The sequence below is a fragment of the Bubalus bubalis genome, chromosome 3 (assembly GCF_019923935.1).
Source record: "Bubalus bubalis isolate 160015118507 breed Murrah chromosome 3, NDDB_SH_1, whole genome shotgun sequence".
NCBI classification, from domain to species: Eukaryota; Metazoa; Chordata; class Mammalia; order Artiodactyla; family Bovidae; genus Bubalus; species Bubalus bubalis.
Window position 1 is genome coordinate 172,113,099 of NC_059159.1, and position 18,516 is coordinate 172,131,614.

The following is an 18,516-nucleotide window of genomic DNA, read 5'->3' on the forward strand; positions in this document are numbered from 1 at the left end:
AGTTCCAGAAAAACATCTACTTCTGCTTTATTGACTATGCCAAAGCCTTTGACTGTGTGGATCACAACAAACTTTGGAAAATACTTAAAGAGATGGGAATACCAGACCACCTGACCTGCCTCCTTAGAAATCTGTCTGCAGGTCAAGAATCAACAGTTAGAACTGGACATGGAACAACAGACTGATTCCAAATCAGGAAAGGAGTATGTCAAGGATTTTTCTTGTCACCCTGCTTATTTAACTTATATGCATTGTACATCATGAGAAACACTGGGCTGGAGGAAGCACAAGCCAGAATCAAGATTGCCGGGAGAAATATCAATAACCTCAGATATGCAGATGACACCACCCTTATGGCAGAAAGTGAAGAAGAACTAAAGAGCCTCTTGATGAAAGTGAAAGTGGAGAGTGAAAATTTTGGCTTAAAACTCAACATTCAGAAAACTAAGGTCATGGCATCCGGTCCCATTACTTCATGGCAAATAGATGGGGAAACAATGGAAACAGTGGGAGACTTTATTTTTTGGGGCTCCACAATCACTGCAGATGGTGACTGCAGCTTTGGGAGCCACATTAGGCATTACTGACAAAATGGAGGCACGGTCCCAACACCCCCTTCTCATCTCGCAGGCATGGCCCCAGGATGAAGGAGTTAGGCCTTGTGATTCTGACTTGTTCTTTCCTTTCTTCGGTTGAGTTGGTTGGAAAGAATGTTAAGGTGCTTGAGAGAAGCATGAGAAAGCACAAAGCCTTCTGCAGTTGTGCCCAGAAAATAATCTATAAAGTAACCATTGACATATGTTCAAGGATCCTTACAAAGAGTGTTCCAGGATAGCACAGTAGGCTGCAGCTTGAGGCCATAGGAAGGATTGTTATCTGAGACCTATTTGTGAGGGAAAGGTTTATGGCAAAAGAAATTTGCTGAGCTTAGGGTTTAGGAATAATTAAGAATAGCTATATGCAGGTCAGGAAGCAACAGTTAGAACTGGACATGGAACAACAGACTGGTTCCAAATAGGAAAAGGAGTACGTCAAGGCTGTATATTGTCACCCTGCTTGTTTAACTTATATGCAGAGTACATCATGAAAAATGCTGGACTGGAAGAAGCACAAGCTGGAATCAAGATTGCCGGGAGAAATATCAATAACCTCAGATATGCAGATGACACCACCCTTATGGCAGAAAGTGAAGAGGAACTAAAAAGCCTCTTGATGAAGGTGAAAGAGGAGAGTGAAAAAGTTGGCTTAAAGCTCAACATTCAGAAAACTAATATCATGGCATCTGGTCCCATCACTTCATGGGAAATAGATGGGGAAACAGTGGAAACAGTGTCAGACTTTATTGTTTTGGGCTCCAAAATCACTACAGATGGTGACTGCCACCATGAAATTAAAAGACGTTTACTCCTTGGAAGGAAAGTTATGACCAACCTAGATAGCATATCCAAAGCAGAGACATTATTTTACCAACAAAGTTCCGTCTAGTCAAAGCTATGGTTTTTCCAGTAGTCAGGTATGGATGAGAGAGTTGGATTATAAAGAAACCTTAGTGCCGAAGAATTGATGCTTTTGAACTGTGGTGTTGGAGAAGACTCTTGAGAGTCCCTTGGACTGCAAGGAGATCCAACCAGTCCATCCTAAAGGAGATCAGTCCTGGGTGTTCATTGGAAGGACTGATGTTGAAGCTGAAACTCCAATACTTTGGCCAGCTGATGCACAGAGCTGACTCATTTGAAAAGATCCTGATGCTGGGAAAGATTGAAGGCAGGAGGAGAAGGGGACGAGAGGCTGAGATGATTGGATGGCATCACCGACTCGATGGACATGAGTTTGAGCAAACTCCAGGAGATACTGAAGGACAGGGAAGCTGGCATACTGCAGTCCATGGGGCCGCAAAGAGTTGGACATGACTGAGCAACTCAACTGAACTGAACTTAACAAGGGACTAATGGTGGCCGCCGTCAGGTCCAGTTCAGTTCAGTCACTCAGTCATGTTCGACTCTTCTTCTTCACTTTCTGCCATAAGGGTGGTGTCATCTGCATATCTGAGGTTATTGATATTTCTCCCGGCAATCTTGATTCTGGCTTGTGCTTCCTCCAGCCCAGTGTTTCTCATGATGTACAATGCATATAAGTTAAATAAGCAGGGTGACAAGAAAAATCCTTGACATACTCCTTTCCTGATTTGGAATCAGTCTGTTGTTCCATGTCCAGTTCTAACTGTTGATTCTTGACCTGCAGACAGATTTCTAAGGAGGCAGATCATGTAGTCTGGTGTTCCCATCTCTTTAAGAATTTTCCAGTTTGTTGTGATCCACACAGTCAAAGGCCTTAGCATAGTCAATAAAGCAGAAGTAGATGTTTTTCTGGAACTCTCTTGCTTTTTTGATGATCCGACAGATGTTGGCAATTTGATCTCTGGTTCCTCTGTCTTTTCTAAATCCAGCTTGAACATTTGGAAGTTCACGGTTCTTGTACTGTTGATGCCTGGCTTGGAGACTTTTGAGCATTACTTTGCTAGCATGTGAGATGAGTGCAATTGTGTGATAGTTTGAGCATTCTTTGGCATTGCTTTTCTTTGAGATTGGAATGAAAACTGATTGTTTCCAGTCCTGTGGCCACTGCTCAGTTTTCCAAATTTGCTGGCATATTGAGTGCAGCCGTTTCATAGCATCATCTTTTTGGATTTGAAACAGCTCCACTGGAATTCCATTGCCTTCACTAGCTTTGTTTGTAGTGGTGCTTCCTAAGGCCCAGTTGACTTTGCTTGCATTCCAGGATGACTGGCTCTCGGTGAGTGATCACACCATAGTGGTTATCTGGGTCATGGATATCTTTTTTTGTATAGTTCTGTGTATTCTTGCCACCTCCTCTTAACATCTTATGCTTCTCTTAGGTCCATACCATTTCTGTCCTTCCTTGTGCCCATCTTTGCATGAAATGCTCCCTCGGCATCTCTAATTTTCTTGAAGAGAACTCGAGTCTTTTCATGCTGCTCTTTTCCTCTATTGTTTGCACTCATCACTGAGGAAGGCTTTCTCATCTCTCCATGCTATTCTTTGGAACTCTGCATTTAGATGGGTATATCTTCCTTTTTCTCCTTTGCCTTTTTCTTCTTCTTTTTTCACCTATTTGTAAGCCTCCTCAGACAAGCATTTTTGCATTTCTTTTTCTTGGGGATGGTCTTGATCACCACCTCCTGTACAATGTCATGAACATTCGTCCATAGCTCTTCAGGCACTCTGTCTATGAGATGTAATCTCTTGAATCTATTTGTCACTTCCACTGTATAATTGTAAGGGATTTGATTTAGGTCATACCTGAATGGTCTAGGGGTTTTCCATATTTTTTTCAATTTAAGTCTGAATTTAGCAATAAGGAGTTCATGATCTGAGCTGCAGTCAGCTCCTGGTCTTGTTTTTGCTAACTGTATAGAGCTTCTCTATCTTTGACTGCAAAGAATATAATCAATCTGGTTTCCGTGTTGACTATCTGGTGATGTCCATGTGTGGAATCTTCTCTTGTGTTGTCGGAAGAGCATGTTTGCTAAAACCAGTGTGTTCTCTTTGCAAAATTCTGTTAGACTTTGCCCTGCTTCATTCTGTACTTCAAGGCCAAATTTGCCTGTTACTCCAGGCATTTCTTGACTTATTACTTTTGCATTCCATTCCCCTATAATGAAAAGGACATCTTTTTTGGGTGTTAGTTCTAGAAGGTCTTGAAGGTCCTCATAGAACTGTTCAACTTCAGCTTCTTCAGCATAACTGGTTGGGACATAGACTTGGAGTACTGTGATACTGAATGGTTTGCGTTAGCAATGAACAGAGATCATTCTATCATTTTTGAGATCGCATCCGAGTGCTGCATTTTGGACTCTTTTGTTGACTCTGATGGCTACTCCATTTCTTCTAAGGGATTCTTGCCCACAGTAGTAGACATAATGGTCATCTGAGTTAAATTCACCCATTCCAGTCCATTTTTTGGAAGGAATGATGCTAAAGCTGAAACTCCAGTACTTTGGCCACCTCATGCAAAGAGTTGACTCATTGGAAAAGACTCTGATGCTGGGAGGGACTGGGGGCAAGACGAGAAGGGGACGACAGAGGATGAGATGGCTGGATGGCATCACTGACTCAATGGACGTGAGTCTGAGTGAACTCCGGGAGTTGGTGATGGACAGGGAGGCCTGGCGTGCTGCGATTCATGGGGTCGCAAAGAGTCGGACACGACTGAGTGACTGAACTGAACTGAACTGAGTCCATTTTAGTTCGCTGATTCCTAAAATTTCAACATTCACTCTTGCCATCTCCTGTTTGACCACTTCCAATTTGCCTTGATTCATGGACCTAACATTCCAGGTTCATATGCAATATTGCTCTTTACAGTATTGGACTTTACTTCCAACACCAGGCATACCACAACTGGGTGTTGTTTTGCTTTGGCTCCGTCTCTTCATTCTTTCTGGTGTTATTTCTCCACTGACCTCCAGTTGCATATTGTGCACTTACCAACCTGGGGAGTTCATCTTTCAGTGTCCTATCTTTTTGCATTTTCATACTGTTCATGGGGTTCTCTCAAGGCGAGAATAGTGAAGTGGTTTGCTATTCCCTTCCCCAGTGGACCACGTTTAGTCAGAACTCTCCACCATGACCATCCATTTTGGGTGGCCCTACACGGCATGGCTCATAGTTTCACTGAGTTAGACAAGCTGTGGTCCATGTGATCAGATTGGTTAGTTTTCTGTGATTGTGGTTTTCATTCTGTCTGCCCTCTGATGGAGAAGGATAAGAGGCTTATGGAAGCTTCCTGATGGGCAAGACCAACTGAGAGGGAAACTGGGTCTTGTTCTGATGGGTGGGGCCATGCTCAGTAAATCTTTAATCCAATTTTCTGTTGATGGGCAGGGCTGTGTTCCCTCCCTGTTGTTTGACCTGAGGCCAAACGATGGTGGAGGTGATGAGGATAACGGCGACCTCCTTCAAGGCCCCGTGCACACACTGCTGCCCTCAGTGCCCGACCCTGCAGCAGGCCACCGCCCACCCACACCGCTACCGCAGACTCCCGGACACTCATGGGCAAGTCCCTTGAGAAGTAGCTGAACCTCTGTTCAGTTCAGTTCAGTTCAGTCACTCAGTCGTGTCCTTTGCGACTGTCCTTTGCGACAGTCGACTCTTTGCGACCCCATGAATCGCAGCACGCCAGGCCTCCCTGTCCACCACCAACTCCCGGAGTTCACTCAGACTCACGTCCATCGAGTCCGTGATGCCATCCAGCCATCTCATCCTCTGTCGTCCCCTTCTCCTCCTGCCCCCAATCCCTCCCAGCATCAGAGTCTTTTCCAATGAGTCAACTCTTTGCATGAGGTGGCCAAAGTACTGGAGTTTAGCTTTAGCATCATTCCTTCCAAAGAACACCCAAGGCTGATCTCCTTCAGAATGGACTGGTTGGATCTCCTTGCAGTCCAGGGACTCTCAGGAGTCCTCTCCTTGAGAACCTCTGTTAGAACCTGCCGTCTATTGGCGTGAAGACCCAGGGACAGAGCACAGCACAGCCACCACGGTGGAAAAATGAAGGAGCTCCAACTTGTGTATAAACTTTGCTCAAACCTGGCCAACCCTTGAATTATGCACAGCACAGTGTCCAAGCATCCTAGCTAAGGTTAAAAGAACTGGACTGAGATTGCCAAATTTGGGATTGATTAAGCCAACTGCAATCCAAGATGAAAGCTCTTCAGAGGAGTGCAATAGAATAGAGTCTCTATATCATTTCATTAAAAAAGCCCAAATTAGCATGACTGCACTCATGTCACAAGCTAGCAAAGTAATGCTCAAAATTCTCCAAGCCAGGAGATACGTGAACCATGAACTTCCAGATATTCAAGCCAGTTTTAGAAAAGGCAGAGGAACCAGAGATCAAATTGCCAACATCCGCTGGATCATTGAAAAAGCAAGAGAGTTCCAGAAAAACATCTATTTCTGCTTTATTGATGCCAAAGCCTTTGACTGTGTGGATCACAATAAACTGTGGAAAATTCTTCAAGAGATGGGAATACCAGACCACCTGACCTGCCTCTTGAGAAATCTGTATGTGGGTCAGGAAGCAACAGTTAGAACTGGACATAGAAAAACAGACTGGTTTCAAATAGGAAAAGGAGTACATCAAGGCTGTATATTGTCACCCTGCTTATTTAACTTATATGAAGAGTACATCATGAGAAATGCTGGGCTGGATGAAGTACAAGCTAGAATCAAGACTGCTGGGAGAAATATCAATAACCTCAGATATGCAGATGACACCACCCTTATGGCAGAAAGTGAAGAGGAACTAAAGAGCCTCTTGATGAAAGTGAAAGAGGAGAGTGAAAAACTTGGCTTAAAGCTCAATATTCAGAAAACTAAGATCATGGCATCTGGTCCCATCACTTCATGGCAAATAGATGGGGAAACAGCGGCAGACTTTAATTTTTGGGCTCCAAAATCACTGCAGCCATGAAATTAAAAGACGCTTACTCCTTGGAAGGAAAGTTATGACCAACCTAGACAGCATATTAAAAAGCAGAGACTTTACTTTGCCAACAAAGGTCTGTCTAGTCAAGGCTATGGTTTTTCCAGTAGTCATGTATGGATGTGAGTGTTGGACTATAAAGTAAGCTGAGTGCCAAAGAATTGATGCTTTTGAACCGTGGTGTTGGAGAAGACCCTTGAGAGTCCCTTGGACTGCAAGGAGATCCAACCAGTCCATCCTAAAGGAGATCAGTCCTGGGTGTTCATTGGAAGGACAGATGTTGAAGCTGAAACTCCAATACTTTGGCCACCTGATGCGAAGACCTGACTTATTGGAAAAGACCCTGATGCTGGGAAAGATTGAAGGCAGGAGGAGAAGGGTACGACAGAGGATGAGATGGTTGGATGGCATCACTGACTCAATGGACATGAGTTTGAGTAAACTCCGGGAGTTGGTGATGGACAGGGAGGCCTGGCAGTGATGCAGTCTATGGGGTCGCAGAGAGTCAGACACGGCTGAGCGACTCAACTGATCTGAACTGAAAAAAGCCCAAGGGTCAATGCAAAGTTACTAGATGTAAACAAATAGGGAAGTGTGATCTGCACACAAGTAGAAAGGTGATTAACCGGTAATTAACCCAAGATATTATCTCACATGCTAGTAAAGTAAAAAATTCTCCAAGCCAGACTTCAGCAATACGTGAACTGTGAACTTCCTGATTGTTCAAGCTGGATTTAGAAAAGGCAGAGGAACCAGAGATCAAATTGCAACATCCGCTGGATCATTGAAAAAGCAAGAGAGTTCCAGAAAAACATCTATTTCTGCTTTATTGACTATGCCAAAGCCTTTGAGTGTGTGGATCACAATAAACTGTGGAAAATTCTTCAAGAGATGGGAATACCAGACCACCTGACCTGCCTCTTGAGAAATCGGTATGCAGGTCAGGAAGCAACAGTTAGAACTGGACATGGAACAACAGACTGGTTCCAAATAGGAAACAGAGTACGTTAAGGCTGTATATTGTCACCCTGCTTATTTAACTTATATGAAGAGTACATCATGAGAAATGCTGGGCTGGAAGAAGCACAAGTTGGAATCAAGATTGCCAGGAGAAATATCAATAACCTCAGATATGCAGATGACACAATTCTTATGGCAGAAAGTGAAGAGAAACTAAAAAGCCTCTTGATGAAAGTGAAAGTGGAGAGTGAAAATGTTGGCTTAAAGCTCAACATTCAGAAAACGAAGATCATGGCATCCCATCCCATCACTTCATGGGAAATAGATGGGGAAACAGAGGAAACAGTGTCAGACTTTATTGTTTTGGGCTCCAAAATCACTACAGATGGTGACTGCAGCCATGAAATTAAAAGACGTTTACTCCTTGGAAGGAAAGTTATGACCAACCTAGATAGCATATTGAAAAGCAGAGGCATTACTTTGCCCACAAAGGTCTGTCTAGTCAAGGCTATGGTTTTTCCTGTGGTCATGTATGGATGTGAGAGTTGGACTGTGAAGAAGGCTGAGCGCTGAAGAATTGATGCTTTTGAACTGTGGTGTTGGACGAGACTCTTGAGAGTCCCTTGGACTGCAAGGAGATCCAACGAGTCCATTCTGAAGGACATCAGCCCTGGGATTTCCTTGGAAGGAATGATGCTAAAGCTGAAACTCCAGTACTTTGGCCACCTCATGCGAAGAGTTGACTTATTGGAAAAGACTCTGATGCTGGGAGGGATTGTGCCTAGAATTGAGTGAGGTTTCAGTAAATATATCTTAGTATCATCAAACCTGAACATTTCTTGTTTTCTGATGTTCCTGCATAAATACATGGGAAATTGAGAAGATGGTTGGAAAACTGGAGATTCTTTTCCCCCTTTTACAATTTTTCTGTAAATGGTTCCAAATTACTTGTCATGTAGAAGAATTATCAGGTGCTTTTAAAGTGTTTATTTGCTTCCAAATTAGTTTCATTGTTATTAGAGACTTGCTGATTTTTAAGCCTTTTGAAATGTCAGTGTTGTGCGCGCATGTGTGGTATGTTGCTTCAGTCGTGTCCAACTCCCTGACCCCTTGGACTGCAGCCCACCAGGCTCCTCTGTCCGTGGGATTCTCCAGGCAAGAACACTGAGTGGGTCGCCATGCCCTTCTCCAAGGGATCTTCCCAGCTCAGAGATCAAACCCGCGCCTCTTACTTCTCGTGCATTGGCAGGCGGGTTCTTTACTGCCAAGCCACTGGGGAAGCCAATAGTGTTGTGAGGAATCTGCAATAATTCTGCCCACTGGCCTGTGCCCTATAGCCCTAATCAGCTGCTTGAATTATTCAATCACATTTTGGGTTGAAACACACTTCTTTTTCTATTAATAGCATAGGTAGCTCTCACTATTCCAATTAGATACTTTTACAATATACAATTAATAACCTTGTTTATATTTGTAAGTTTTCTTTTAATAAAACTATGAAAATTCATTTTTTGAAATAGATATCATGGATGTTCTTGTTTCTTGTTTTGATGTGACGAAGAAGAATGCACCGACAATTTAAAAAAGAAATAAGCTATGGCAATACCGTGAGCTGCGTCTGGTTATAATCACGTCGTCGCGGCTTGCGTTGCTCTTTGAGCAGTAGTGCAGTGGAATGAAAGCGCTGCGCGTGGGCTGTGTACCAGCCACCAAACCCCGCTGTGGGTAATACACACAGATGAGTGCAGCTTTAAGCTTCACTCATGGACACGGAAATTTGAATTTCATATAATTCTGATGTGCCATTGAAATATTCTTCTTTTTCCCACCCCCCTCCCCCCAAACTTTTAGAGATGTGAAAAACATTCTTAGCTTATCCGCCATAGAAGAGGAGGGAGCAGGCCAGTTTTGGCCCACAGGCCACAGATTGCTGACCCCTGACCTAGCACATGAAGCAACAGAATGAAGAGATGTAAAATATTCAATATTGTAAGCAGGTCAGTTTCCCTTACCAGTCAGTTCAGTCACTCAGTTATGTCCGATTCTTTGCGACCCCATGAACCACAGCACGCCAGGCTTCCCTGTCCATCACCAACTCTCGGAGCTTGCTCAAACTCATGTCCATCGAGTTGGTGATGCCATCCAACCATCTTATCCTCTGCCATCCCCTTCTCTTCCTGCCTTCAATCTTTCCCAGCATCAGAGTCTTTTCCCAGCATCAGTTTCCCTTACAGTAATTTCTAAATTCAGGATGTGCCTGCTAAGTCGTTTCAGTCATGTCCAACTCTTTGTGACCCTATGGATGGTAGCTGGCCAGGCTCCTGTGTCCATGGGATACTCCAGACAAGAATACTGGAGTGGGTTGCCATGCCCTCCTCCAGGGGACCTTACTGACTCAGGGATCGAACCTGAGTCTTTTAAGTCTCCTGCACTGGCAGGCAAGTTCTTTACCTCTGGCACCACCTGGGAAGCCCAAATTCAGGATAATACCTACCAAAACCCAAATACATTTTTAACTAAATCAGCAAGCAATTACTTGACACTTAGAATCTTTTAATCAGAAAACTTAAAATAATTCAATTTCAGTGTATGTACATATTTTTGTTGTATCAGAGTATGATTAATTGAGAGAAAACATTCAAGCTTAAAACATATAACTTTAGGAGAGTGGAATGGAAATATAAGTTCACAGATAAAAGGAAGGGTATATAATCTGTTGTTAATGAGTTTATTTGCATATTTTAAAATGGATTGTTATGGTATTTAGGTTCTGCTCTATAAAAGTTTGATATAATAGTTTTATTTTTAAAATATCAATACTTAAGTGTTTCAAACAGAGAAGGCAATGGCACCCCATTCCAGTACTCTTGCCTGGAAAATCCCATGGACGGAGGAGCCTGGTGGGCTGCAGTCCATGGGATCGCTAGGAGTTGGACACAACTGAGCGACTTCACTTTCACTTTTCACTTTCATGCATTGGAGAAGGAAATGGCAACCCACTCCAGTGTTCTTGCCTGGAGAATCCCAGGGACGGGGGAGCCTGGTGGGCTGCCGTCTATGGGGTCGCACAGAGTCGGACACGACTGAAGTGACTTAGCACCAGCAGCAGCAGCAGAGTTTCCAAAGTTGTAGATTTGCATATTCTTTGAATTTATGATGAATAATTTTAGATGCCAATTTAAAAATGTGCCAACGGGGTACATTTTTTTCTGAAAAAAATTTAGGGAGCTATAAGCAAAATTTTTGGAGACCACTGGAATACTTATGTCTAAGAATGAAATCACAGCTTTTTTTTTTTTTTTAATAAAGTCAGATTTTCAGACTGCATTGAGTTCCTGGATAAAGTCTTGTGACTGTGATTTTTCAAGTGAAATCAGTCAGCCTAATGCATAATTCTGTTTAGAAATGTGTTGGCAAAAAGAAGACAAATGGTGGATCTGACCAAGGTTGGAGTTTTTCACAGTGTACCCAGAGCAAAAGAAGATAAAGGGAGCTGACATATTTTTAATCAGTGAGATTACAATGATGGCTTATGAATTCTAACCTGAATGAGGAGTGAAGTAAAGGCTTTAGCATGAGAGGGCTGCTGCTGCTAAGTCGATTCAGTCGTGTCTGACTCTGTGCGACCCCATAGATGGCAGCCCACCAGGCTTCCCCGTCCCTGGGATTCTCAACCCACTGGAGTGGGTTGCCATTTCCTTCTCCAATGCATGAAAGTGGAAAGTGAAAGTGAAGTCACTCAGTCATGTCTGACTCTTAGTGACCCCACAGACCACAGCCTACCAGGCTCCTCCATCCATGGGATTTTCCAGGCAAGAGTACTGGAGTGGGGTGCCATTACCTTCTCCTGAGAGGGCTAATGAAGAATAAAAAGTAGTGAAGTCAATGAGTTGGAAGTTTCAGCAATGCTGTTGCTGTAGAACAGTAGCTACAAAGTATCAAGGTTCATGAATCAGGACAGGTAGGAGGTTGTGGTCCATAGGCGAGAGGTTTGAAATAAAGTTTTCCAAGGGGAAGGCAAGATGTGCAAAGTGAAGAGTGTGAATGGCCGAAAGAGGACAGGAAAGGGTTGTTAGAGGCAAAATCAGGAAACTCAAAGTCCAGGGTGACGGATGAACCAAAGTGAGCCTGCACAGCATGCCGATTATCTTAAGGACTCATGTTCTTCATTAACGGGAATTGTATGAATAATTTTAACTTTTCTTCTTCCCTTCACTGAGTTTTTATTTTTTGTGTACATGGTAATTCCATTAATAGAATTCTCAGAAGACTAGGGACATCTTCATTTTCTCCCATTTATTTGAACATACCATAAATATTTACTTACCTGAATTCCAGATGTTCTATAGTTGTAAACAGTTCCACTCAGTTGGATCTGTTCCCCTCGTACAACAGAATATGGTATATTCATTTCCAGGAAGACGCTTTTGAACACCTTTGCTTTCAGAGTATTAGCAACACATATACCTTCAGCCCAAGTAAAAGCAAAGTTGAAGCAAATTAGGGAGTTCCCATAATACCTTATCAGTACTAAAATGTCTCAGATTTGCTTTGCTTCAAGGAAAAATGAATGCCAGATCATGTCTTTTCTCTGCCCTATTATCCTTATGGAATTTTCCTTGAATTTTCTATGCACTGATTTTTAAAAACTGAGCTATAATTGACATATAACATTATAGTAGCTTCAGGTGTACAACATAGAGATTCGATATTTGTATACATTGTAAATGATCACCACAATAAGTCTAGGTAACATCCACGACCATACGTACTACACAATGTTTTTCTTGTGGTGAGAAAGTTTAAGGTCTATTCTTATATCATTGATCTTTGTTCAGTAATTACTGGTATTAACAGAAAACTGCGTTTGTCCAAAAAGTATTTAATTCTATTCAAGGAGTGAGAATGATTACTAACTAAAGCACCAAATCTCTTTTTTAGATACTCGTTATAGGTTCCATTTAACAGGCATCAAATTTTGGTTGTGGAAGCCAAGATTTATAAGAACACAAAACAGCAAGCGAACAAACAAGCCGGGCCTGAGGTTATTTATAAAGTATCTGCACTAAATCACCACAGAAGGGGACTAGGCCAGGAGAGAAATCCTGTATTTGTCTCTAACTCTACTCCATCTTCTAGTCACTGAGAATAAAACAAGAAAAGTGGGGGCTTCACCTCAGTCTTTATAAAATGATGACTAATAGAAGAAAAAAGAGGAAACAGATACAGTCCAAGATGTGAGCACTTCTAAGCCTCCTTGTAATACATTATAAATAGACTTTAATAAACGGCACCCTTAAGTTCTGGATAAACTAAAAAGACAGTAATTTTAAAAACCCTGAGCTTTGCCAAATCAAATCACTTCTCACGTAAATATATAACTTCAATTTGCTTACCGCTATTTGAAATTCCAACACCTTGAATTTCCCAGGTAGTTAGAGAATCAGGTAGCACAAACTGCAATTGGTTCCTGAAAGTTAAAATGTTGATATTCAAATACAATGGGACATTCACTAACCAAAATTGACAACTTGCAGAATTTTTGCCTCATACTACTTTAGAAGAAAGAAAAAAAAAAATTACACCAGAAAAAAATCACAACAGGTATTAAGGAGAAATCAAGCAAGAAAAATATATCCAGTGACTCTTATACTTGTTCCATATTTTTACATATTTTACTGGTATGATGAGAATTCAAACTCGGAAGGATACCTTTGAAACACTGCAAAACATACAGTTCAAAGAAAAAATTACATTTATCATGTTGTTTAGTTGCTAAGTCGTGTCTCACTCTTTTGTGACCCCATGGGCTGTGTATTGTGTAGGGTGTTCTAAAATAGGGAAGCAAACTACTAATGTATCTTAAAACTGCCCATAACAAAGCTGACATAACTAAAAATTTCTGATGAGGCTCAAGCTTGTACTCATTCAACAAACGATTGTGCATCAACTTTGTGTCAAGCATAGCACTAAATACTGAGTATACAGCACTCACTGACACTGTTCTGCTCTCAAGCAGTTAGTTCACAGTCTATATTCAGTAAATAACTTGTACCAATAAAACAAAAAAAGTTCAGAGACAGTGTGCATTGATTCAACACATTCGTTTTAGGGCCTCTGCAAGCTGGACCCTATGCCAGGTATTGGATATAAAACTGGTCTGAATTTAGCCCTTACTCTGGAAGTATTTACATTTTAATGTGATAGGTAGTTGGGTAAACAGGACCTTATTATCCTGCGTGATATGTGCAACAGGGTTCATTGAAGGGGTAATACATCCAGTCATTAGGTGGGGGAACAGTGGTAGAAAGGCTTATGAAGGGAAATGCAATCCAAGGGGCAATGTCAGATGCAGTGGACAACACTGTGGAGGAGGAATCTGCGGGACAAGGGTAGAGACCAGGGGACCCAGGAGAAGTCGGATGTCAGGCCCTGAACTCACTGCCTTGACTGCTCCTTGGAAAGTCTGTGCTTTGAGATCCCGTCCATCCCCGCTCTTGGCCACCTGAGGAAGAGTGACGTGCAGGGAAGCAGCACTGTCTCCAATGCCTGGTACAGAGTAGGCATTCCATAAGCAAGTGTTGAACAGGAACTTTAACAAGAAAACAGCCTTGCTCCCTATTAATCAATGTTTGTTTTGTGGTTACAGATATTTCAGGATGAAAACAGCTGTGTAATACAGCATAAAGCATACAGTTGTGCTCGGCAAAGACTAATTTAAATGGAATGAAGTTGAATGGAATAGCACCCTTCTTCCCCAAGAGCTGATCTTGCCGTGGAACTAACTCTCAGAGCAAATCACATGTTAAAAAAAAAAAAAAGTAAAATAAAATTTGACCCAGTGGTGGTATGATCTTAACTCCTAAATAAACTGTTGGGAAATGGGTAGCTTTCAGATTTTTGGTTATATTTTCCCATATTTTTCAGAGGAATGTCAAAGAAATATAATACCTTTTCAGGACACGATGAACTTCCCATAGCCAGCTTTCTGGAAAATAGCTTCTTATTTCTGGTTTGGTTACTGGTAAAAGAGACTTTATATCTGGGGGGGAAAGTAAATATGATTATGGAAAAACAGCAAAAATTCTACCTAGGGCTGAATTTTTAAATGTAGACATTAATCAGTAGCTTAAGTATTTTCTGAAAGGTCAGTGAAACATTTTGTTTAGCAGTTTCAAAATAGAACAATAAAGGCCTTACGATTTCTCCACTAGCAGCACTGACAAAATGAATAAAGCATAAAAATATATTTAATAACTTTTTTTGTAAATTGCTAAATGTTTCATGTTCTGAAAATTGTACAAAATACTGATTAGTCTATAAAGTCTATTCCTGTCTATTGCAGGGATTTTCCTGGTGGTCCAGTGGCTACGACTCTGGGCTCCCGATGCAGGGGACCTGGGTTTGACCCCTGGTCAGGGAACTAGATCCCACATGTCACAACTAAGACCCAGTGCAGCCAAATAAATAAATAAGTAAAAATTTAAAAAGTTATTTACATTTAAAAATTGCAACAATTGTTATTATTTTATAAAATAGGGAAGTTTATGTGATTCTTTGCCTTACTGCAGACATTTATTTATATTTCCTTTAATAAAAATGAGCAGAATATCTGCTTATGTCCAAGATGTTCTGATAGGGACTAGAGTTACTTCTTTGCCTCAAAAAAACTAGAAAACCAGACACAATAGCTTGCTTTCAGATATTAGAGCCCAAGTGAGCCAGATCAGGGATCCCTCAGGGAAGGGAGACAGATTAGGTAAACGCCAAAATTATCCAGGTTTACTGTCTGGAGGCAGTTTACAAGCTTCAGAGCAGGGAGAGAAACCCATACAGACCCCGGCGGAGTTGCAACACCAGGTGTGAGATTTGGGAGGCTAAGCTGTCTAGAACAAGGAACAGAGGCGGAAACTGGAGAGGCTGAATTCCAGGCAACTGATGCCAACCCAGATGATTAGAGTTGAAGACCTGGACCTTGAGAAAGGGATATGCACTAGAATGTTCATACAAAAAAATGCGCATAGTAAGCAAAAATCTGAAAACAGCCTACATCTATCTAATGACTTGGTTTCAACAAATGGCCACAGGAGTTTATTTCTGCAGAAATAAACCCACTCAGAATGATAACGTTTAAGACGTACTGTTAAGCAAAACAGTCAAACAGGGTCTATCATTCTGTTTTTGTTTGTTTTTACTGTATGTGAATGAATTGAAAGTCCTAAAAGTTCTGAAAACCTGTTGATTCTGAAGATGTATATGGTGGTTTCAATTGAAATAAGATTTCAACTTGTACGTAAGTACATTTGACTTCATGCTACACTTTGAAATCTTCTGCTATACTTGGTCAGTATAGGTACAAACAGGATTTTAATGGTTGTAATATCACAGAATCATGAAATTGTAGAACCCAAAGGCATATTAGATATCATCTGGCCCAAGTTTCTTGCTTTAAAAATGAGGAGAGTGAGGCTCAGAGAGGATGAAAGCCATTCGCGTTTATGGGCTGAGTCCGCTTCAGACCTGCCTGGGTCTCAAGCACGGACGAGAGCGCTCTGCTCTGTACTGTACTCACCTCTTCTGATCCCGAAAGTAACAGCAGCTGCTTTCTTAAGAGCGTCCACAAGTTACCTTTTCTACCTTCCATTTTAAGTAGAGCATGAACACTGCCTTTTTTGGCAGCATAAAGTTACATCAAATTTTCCATATTTTCCGATAGAAAATGCCAAACTTACGGAGCCTTCCTAGTTGGATATTTTTGTGATACTCGTTAGCCCGGAACTGGCTTGCGATGGCACAGCACTCCTTGAAAGCTTTGATACATATGGGGCCTGCCTTAATCCGAGCGGCTCGCTGCTCACAGCTTTCATCGTCATTCCGATGGGCTCCGTCATAACAACATCTCTTCACCTTTGCGTGTTGGTATTTAGCAGCTGAAATGATCATAATTCAAATGCCCTTGATTATGCATAGAGTCAAACATCTCAGGCTTAGAAGGGCTCTCGAGGGATACCCGGTTTCTGCTGCCACAGGACCCCTGGCCCACAACAGTCGCAGCTGGTGGACTGTCCAGCCCCCTTGTGGAACTACCGTAGGAATGGGGAGAGTGTGGCCTCATAAAATAGTCCATTGTCCATTCTGATGCACACTAAATGTTTATGGGCTTCCTGCAACTAACCGAAGTACTGGCTTTTGAAACGAGCACCTTGGATTCAGCGCCCTTTTGAATAAAGTAAGTTAATCTGAGAAGTCTGCAAAACCTTTGAAGATAGTTATCACTATACAAGCATGTTCTTCTTCAGGCTAAACACCCTGCTTTTCCAGCGTTTCTTGCAGTTGGTGCACCTTCACCAGTGGCATCATCCTTCGTCATAAATGCTTGGATCAACTTAAAACTCAGAATGAAAGCCAGAATTAAAATGACTCATATATAAGTGCAAAGTATTATTGTATTACTATAAACATCCTTATTGGTTGAGCTCAGGTCACTGGCTCCTGGTTCAGTGTTCTTTCTACTGTATCATTCCCAATTATCATATCTCTGTTTAAATAATACTTAAAAATAATTTCTGTTGGGCTTATTCCTCCCAATAATCCAACTTATTCTTAAGTATTAAAAGCATGCAATAGAAAGATGGTAACAATAACCCTGTATACGAGACAGCAAAAGAGACACTGATGTATAGAACAGTCTTTTGGACTCTGTAGGAGAGGGAGAGGGTGGGATGATTTGGGAGAATGGCATTGAAATATGTATAATATTATATATGAAATGAGTCGCCAGTCCAGGTTCTATGCACGATACTGGATGCTTGGGGCTGGTGCACTGGGATGACCCAGAGGGATTGTATGGGGAGGGAGGAGGGAGGGTTCAGGATGGGGAACACATGTATACCTCTGGCAGATTTATGTTGATATATGGCAAAACCAATACAATACTGTAAAGTTAAATAAAAAAAAATAAAAGTATGCAAGAAGAGATAGACATCTAGGTATATCTCAAAGTTAATTAAACCATGGATTTTGTTAGAATAAAATGGAAGAATGTCATTTTAGTCACTAGATGAAGTTTGCAGAGAGGAAATATTTGTAACAAATAAAAGTTAATCTTTTATATTTTAGAGATAGAAATAACAAAGACTTATTTCCCTTAGATTAAGGTTATGCCAAATGAACTATTGGATTTCTTTAGATGAATCTTTCCAAGGGAGATGAGCTAGATGTCTGTATATAGCTTCCTTTTCACCCATTCATCTGAACGAGGAGAAATTAGATGATGTTTAATTTTCCCCAGCTTTTGAATTACATGATCATAACCTTTTGACAATCACATGAAACCTTTATAATACCTTCTTCCTCTATCTTCTTTTTCAGCATTCTCTTTGGCCTGAGAATTTCCTTACAAGGTTCATCTGTTTTAAAAAGATAAAGAAAAAAAGGAGGAGGAAAAGAGATAAAAATCTCAAAAAACACAAAATTCCATGAAATTATTTTTTTTAAACCATTCACATAACTCATTCAACAAATACTGGCCCACAATCTGTTGTTACACAGTTTGACTTGTTTGATCTGAGTTTGGTTTTAGATCCTATAACCTTTTTGATCCACTCATTACAAGGAAATACCTGAGACCTTAGTGAGCCAAGTTTTTGTTAGGTATGCTATTTTAATTATTTTCTGTGCTTATATTATTATAAATAATAGTATCAAGTATAATGATGAACAGTTTTAAAACCACAGAAATAAAACGATTAAGGTGTGGTCCTTGCCCTTAAAGAGTTCCCAGTGCAGTGACTGAAACAAGATGGGTCACTAAGTTTAAGGCTGTATAGTGGAGTTGGTGATGGACAGGGAGGCCTGGCGTGCTGCGGTTCATGGGGTTGCAAAGAGTCGGACACGACTGAGCGACTGAACTGAACTGAACTGAGTGATGTACTTCTATTAAATTACTTATAAATAGATCTAGTCCCTATAGTAGTCCCCCTATTAAAGGAGAGGAAATGGTCAATTCTATATGAGGAAGAGGTTGCATAGAGGAGATGATTCTTCCACTAG

General features: G+C 41.3%; 1 protein-coding gene across 1 annotated transcript in view; it reads right to left on the reverse strand.

The window, feature by feature from the left end:
• C5 (complement C5) overlaps positions 1 to 18,516 on the reverse strand; it is a 98,193-nt gene that overhangs the window by 45,183 nt on the left and 34,494 nt on the right. Inside the window, exons 16-20 of the mRNA XM_006054142.3 lie at positions 17,811 to 17,873; positions 16,197 to 16,394; positions 14,416 to 14,506; positions 12,861 to 12,934; positions 11,792 to 11,931 (exon numbers count right to left, since the gene is read on the reverse strand). Coding sequence (XP_006054204.3) covers positions 11,792 to 11,931; positions 12,861 to 12,934; positions 14,416 to 14,506; positions 16,197 to 16,394; positions 17,811 to 17,873 — 566 coding nt within the window. The remainder of the gene's footprint in view (positions 1 to 11,791; positions 11,932 to 12,860; positions 12,935 to 14,415; positions 14,507 to 16,196; positions 16,395 to 17,810; positions 17,874 to 18,516) is intronic.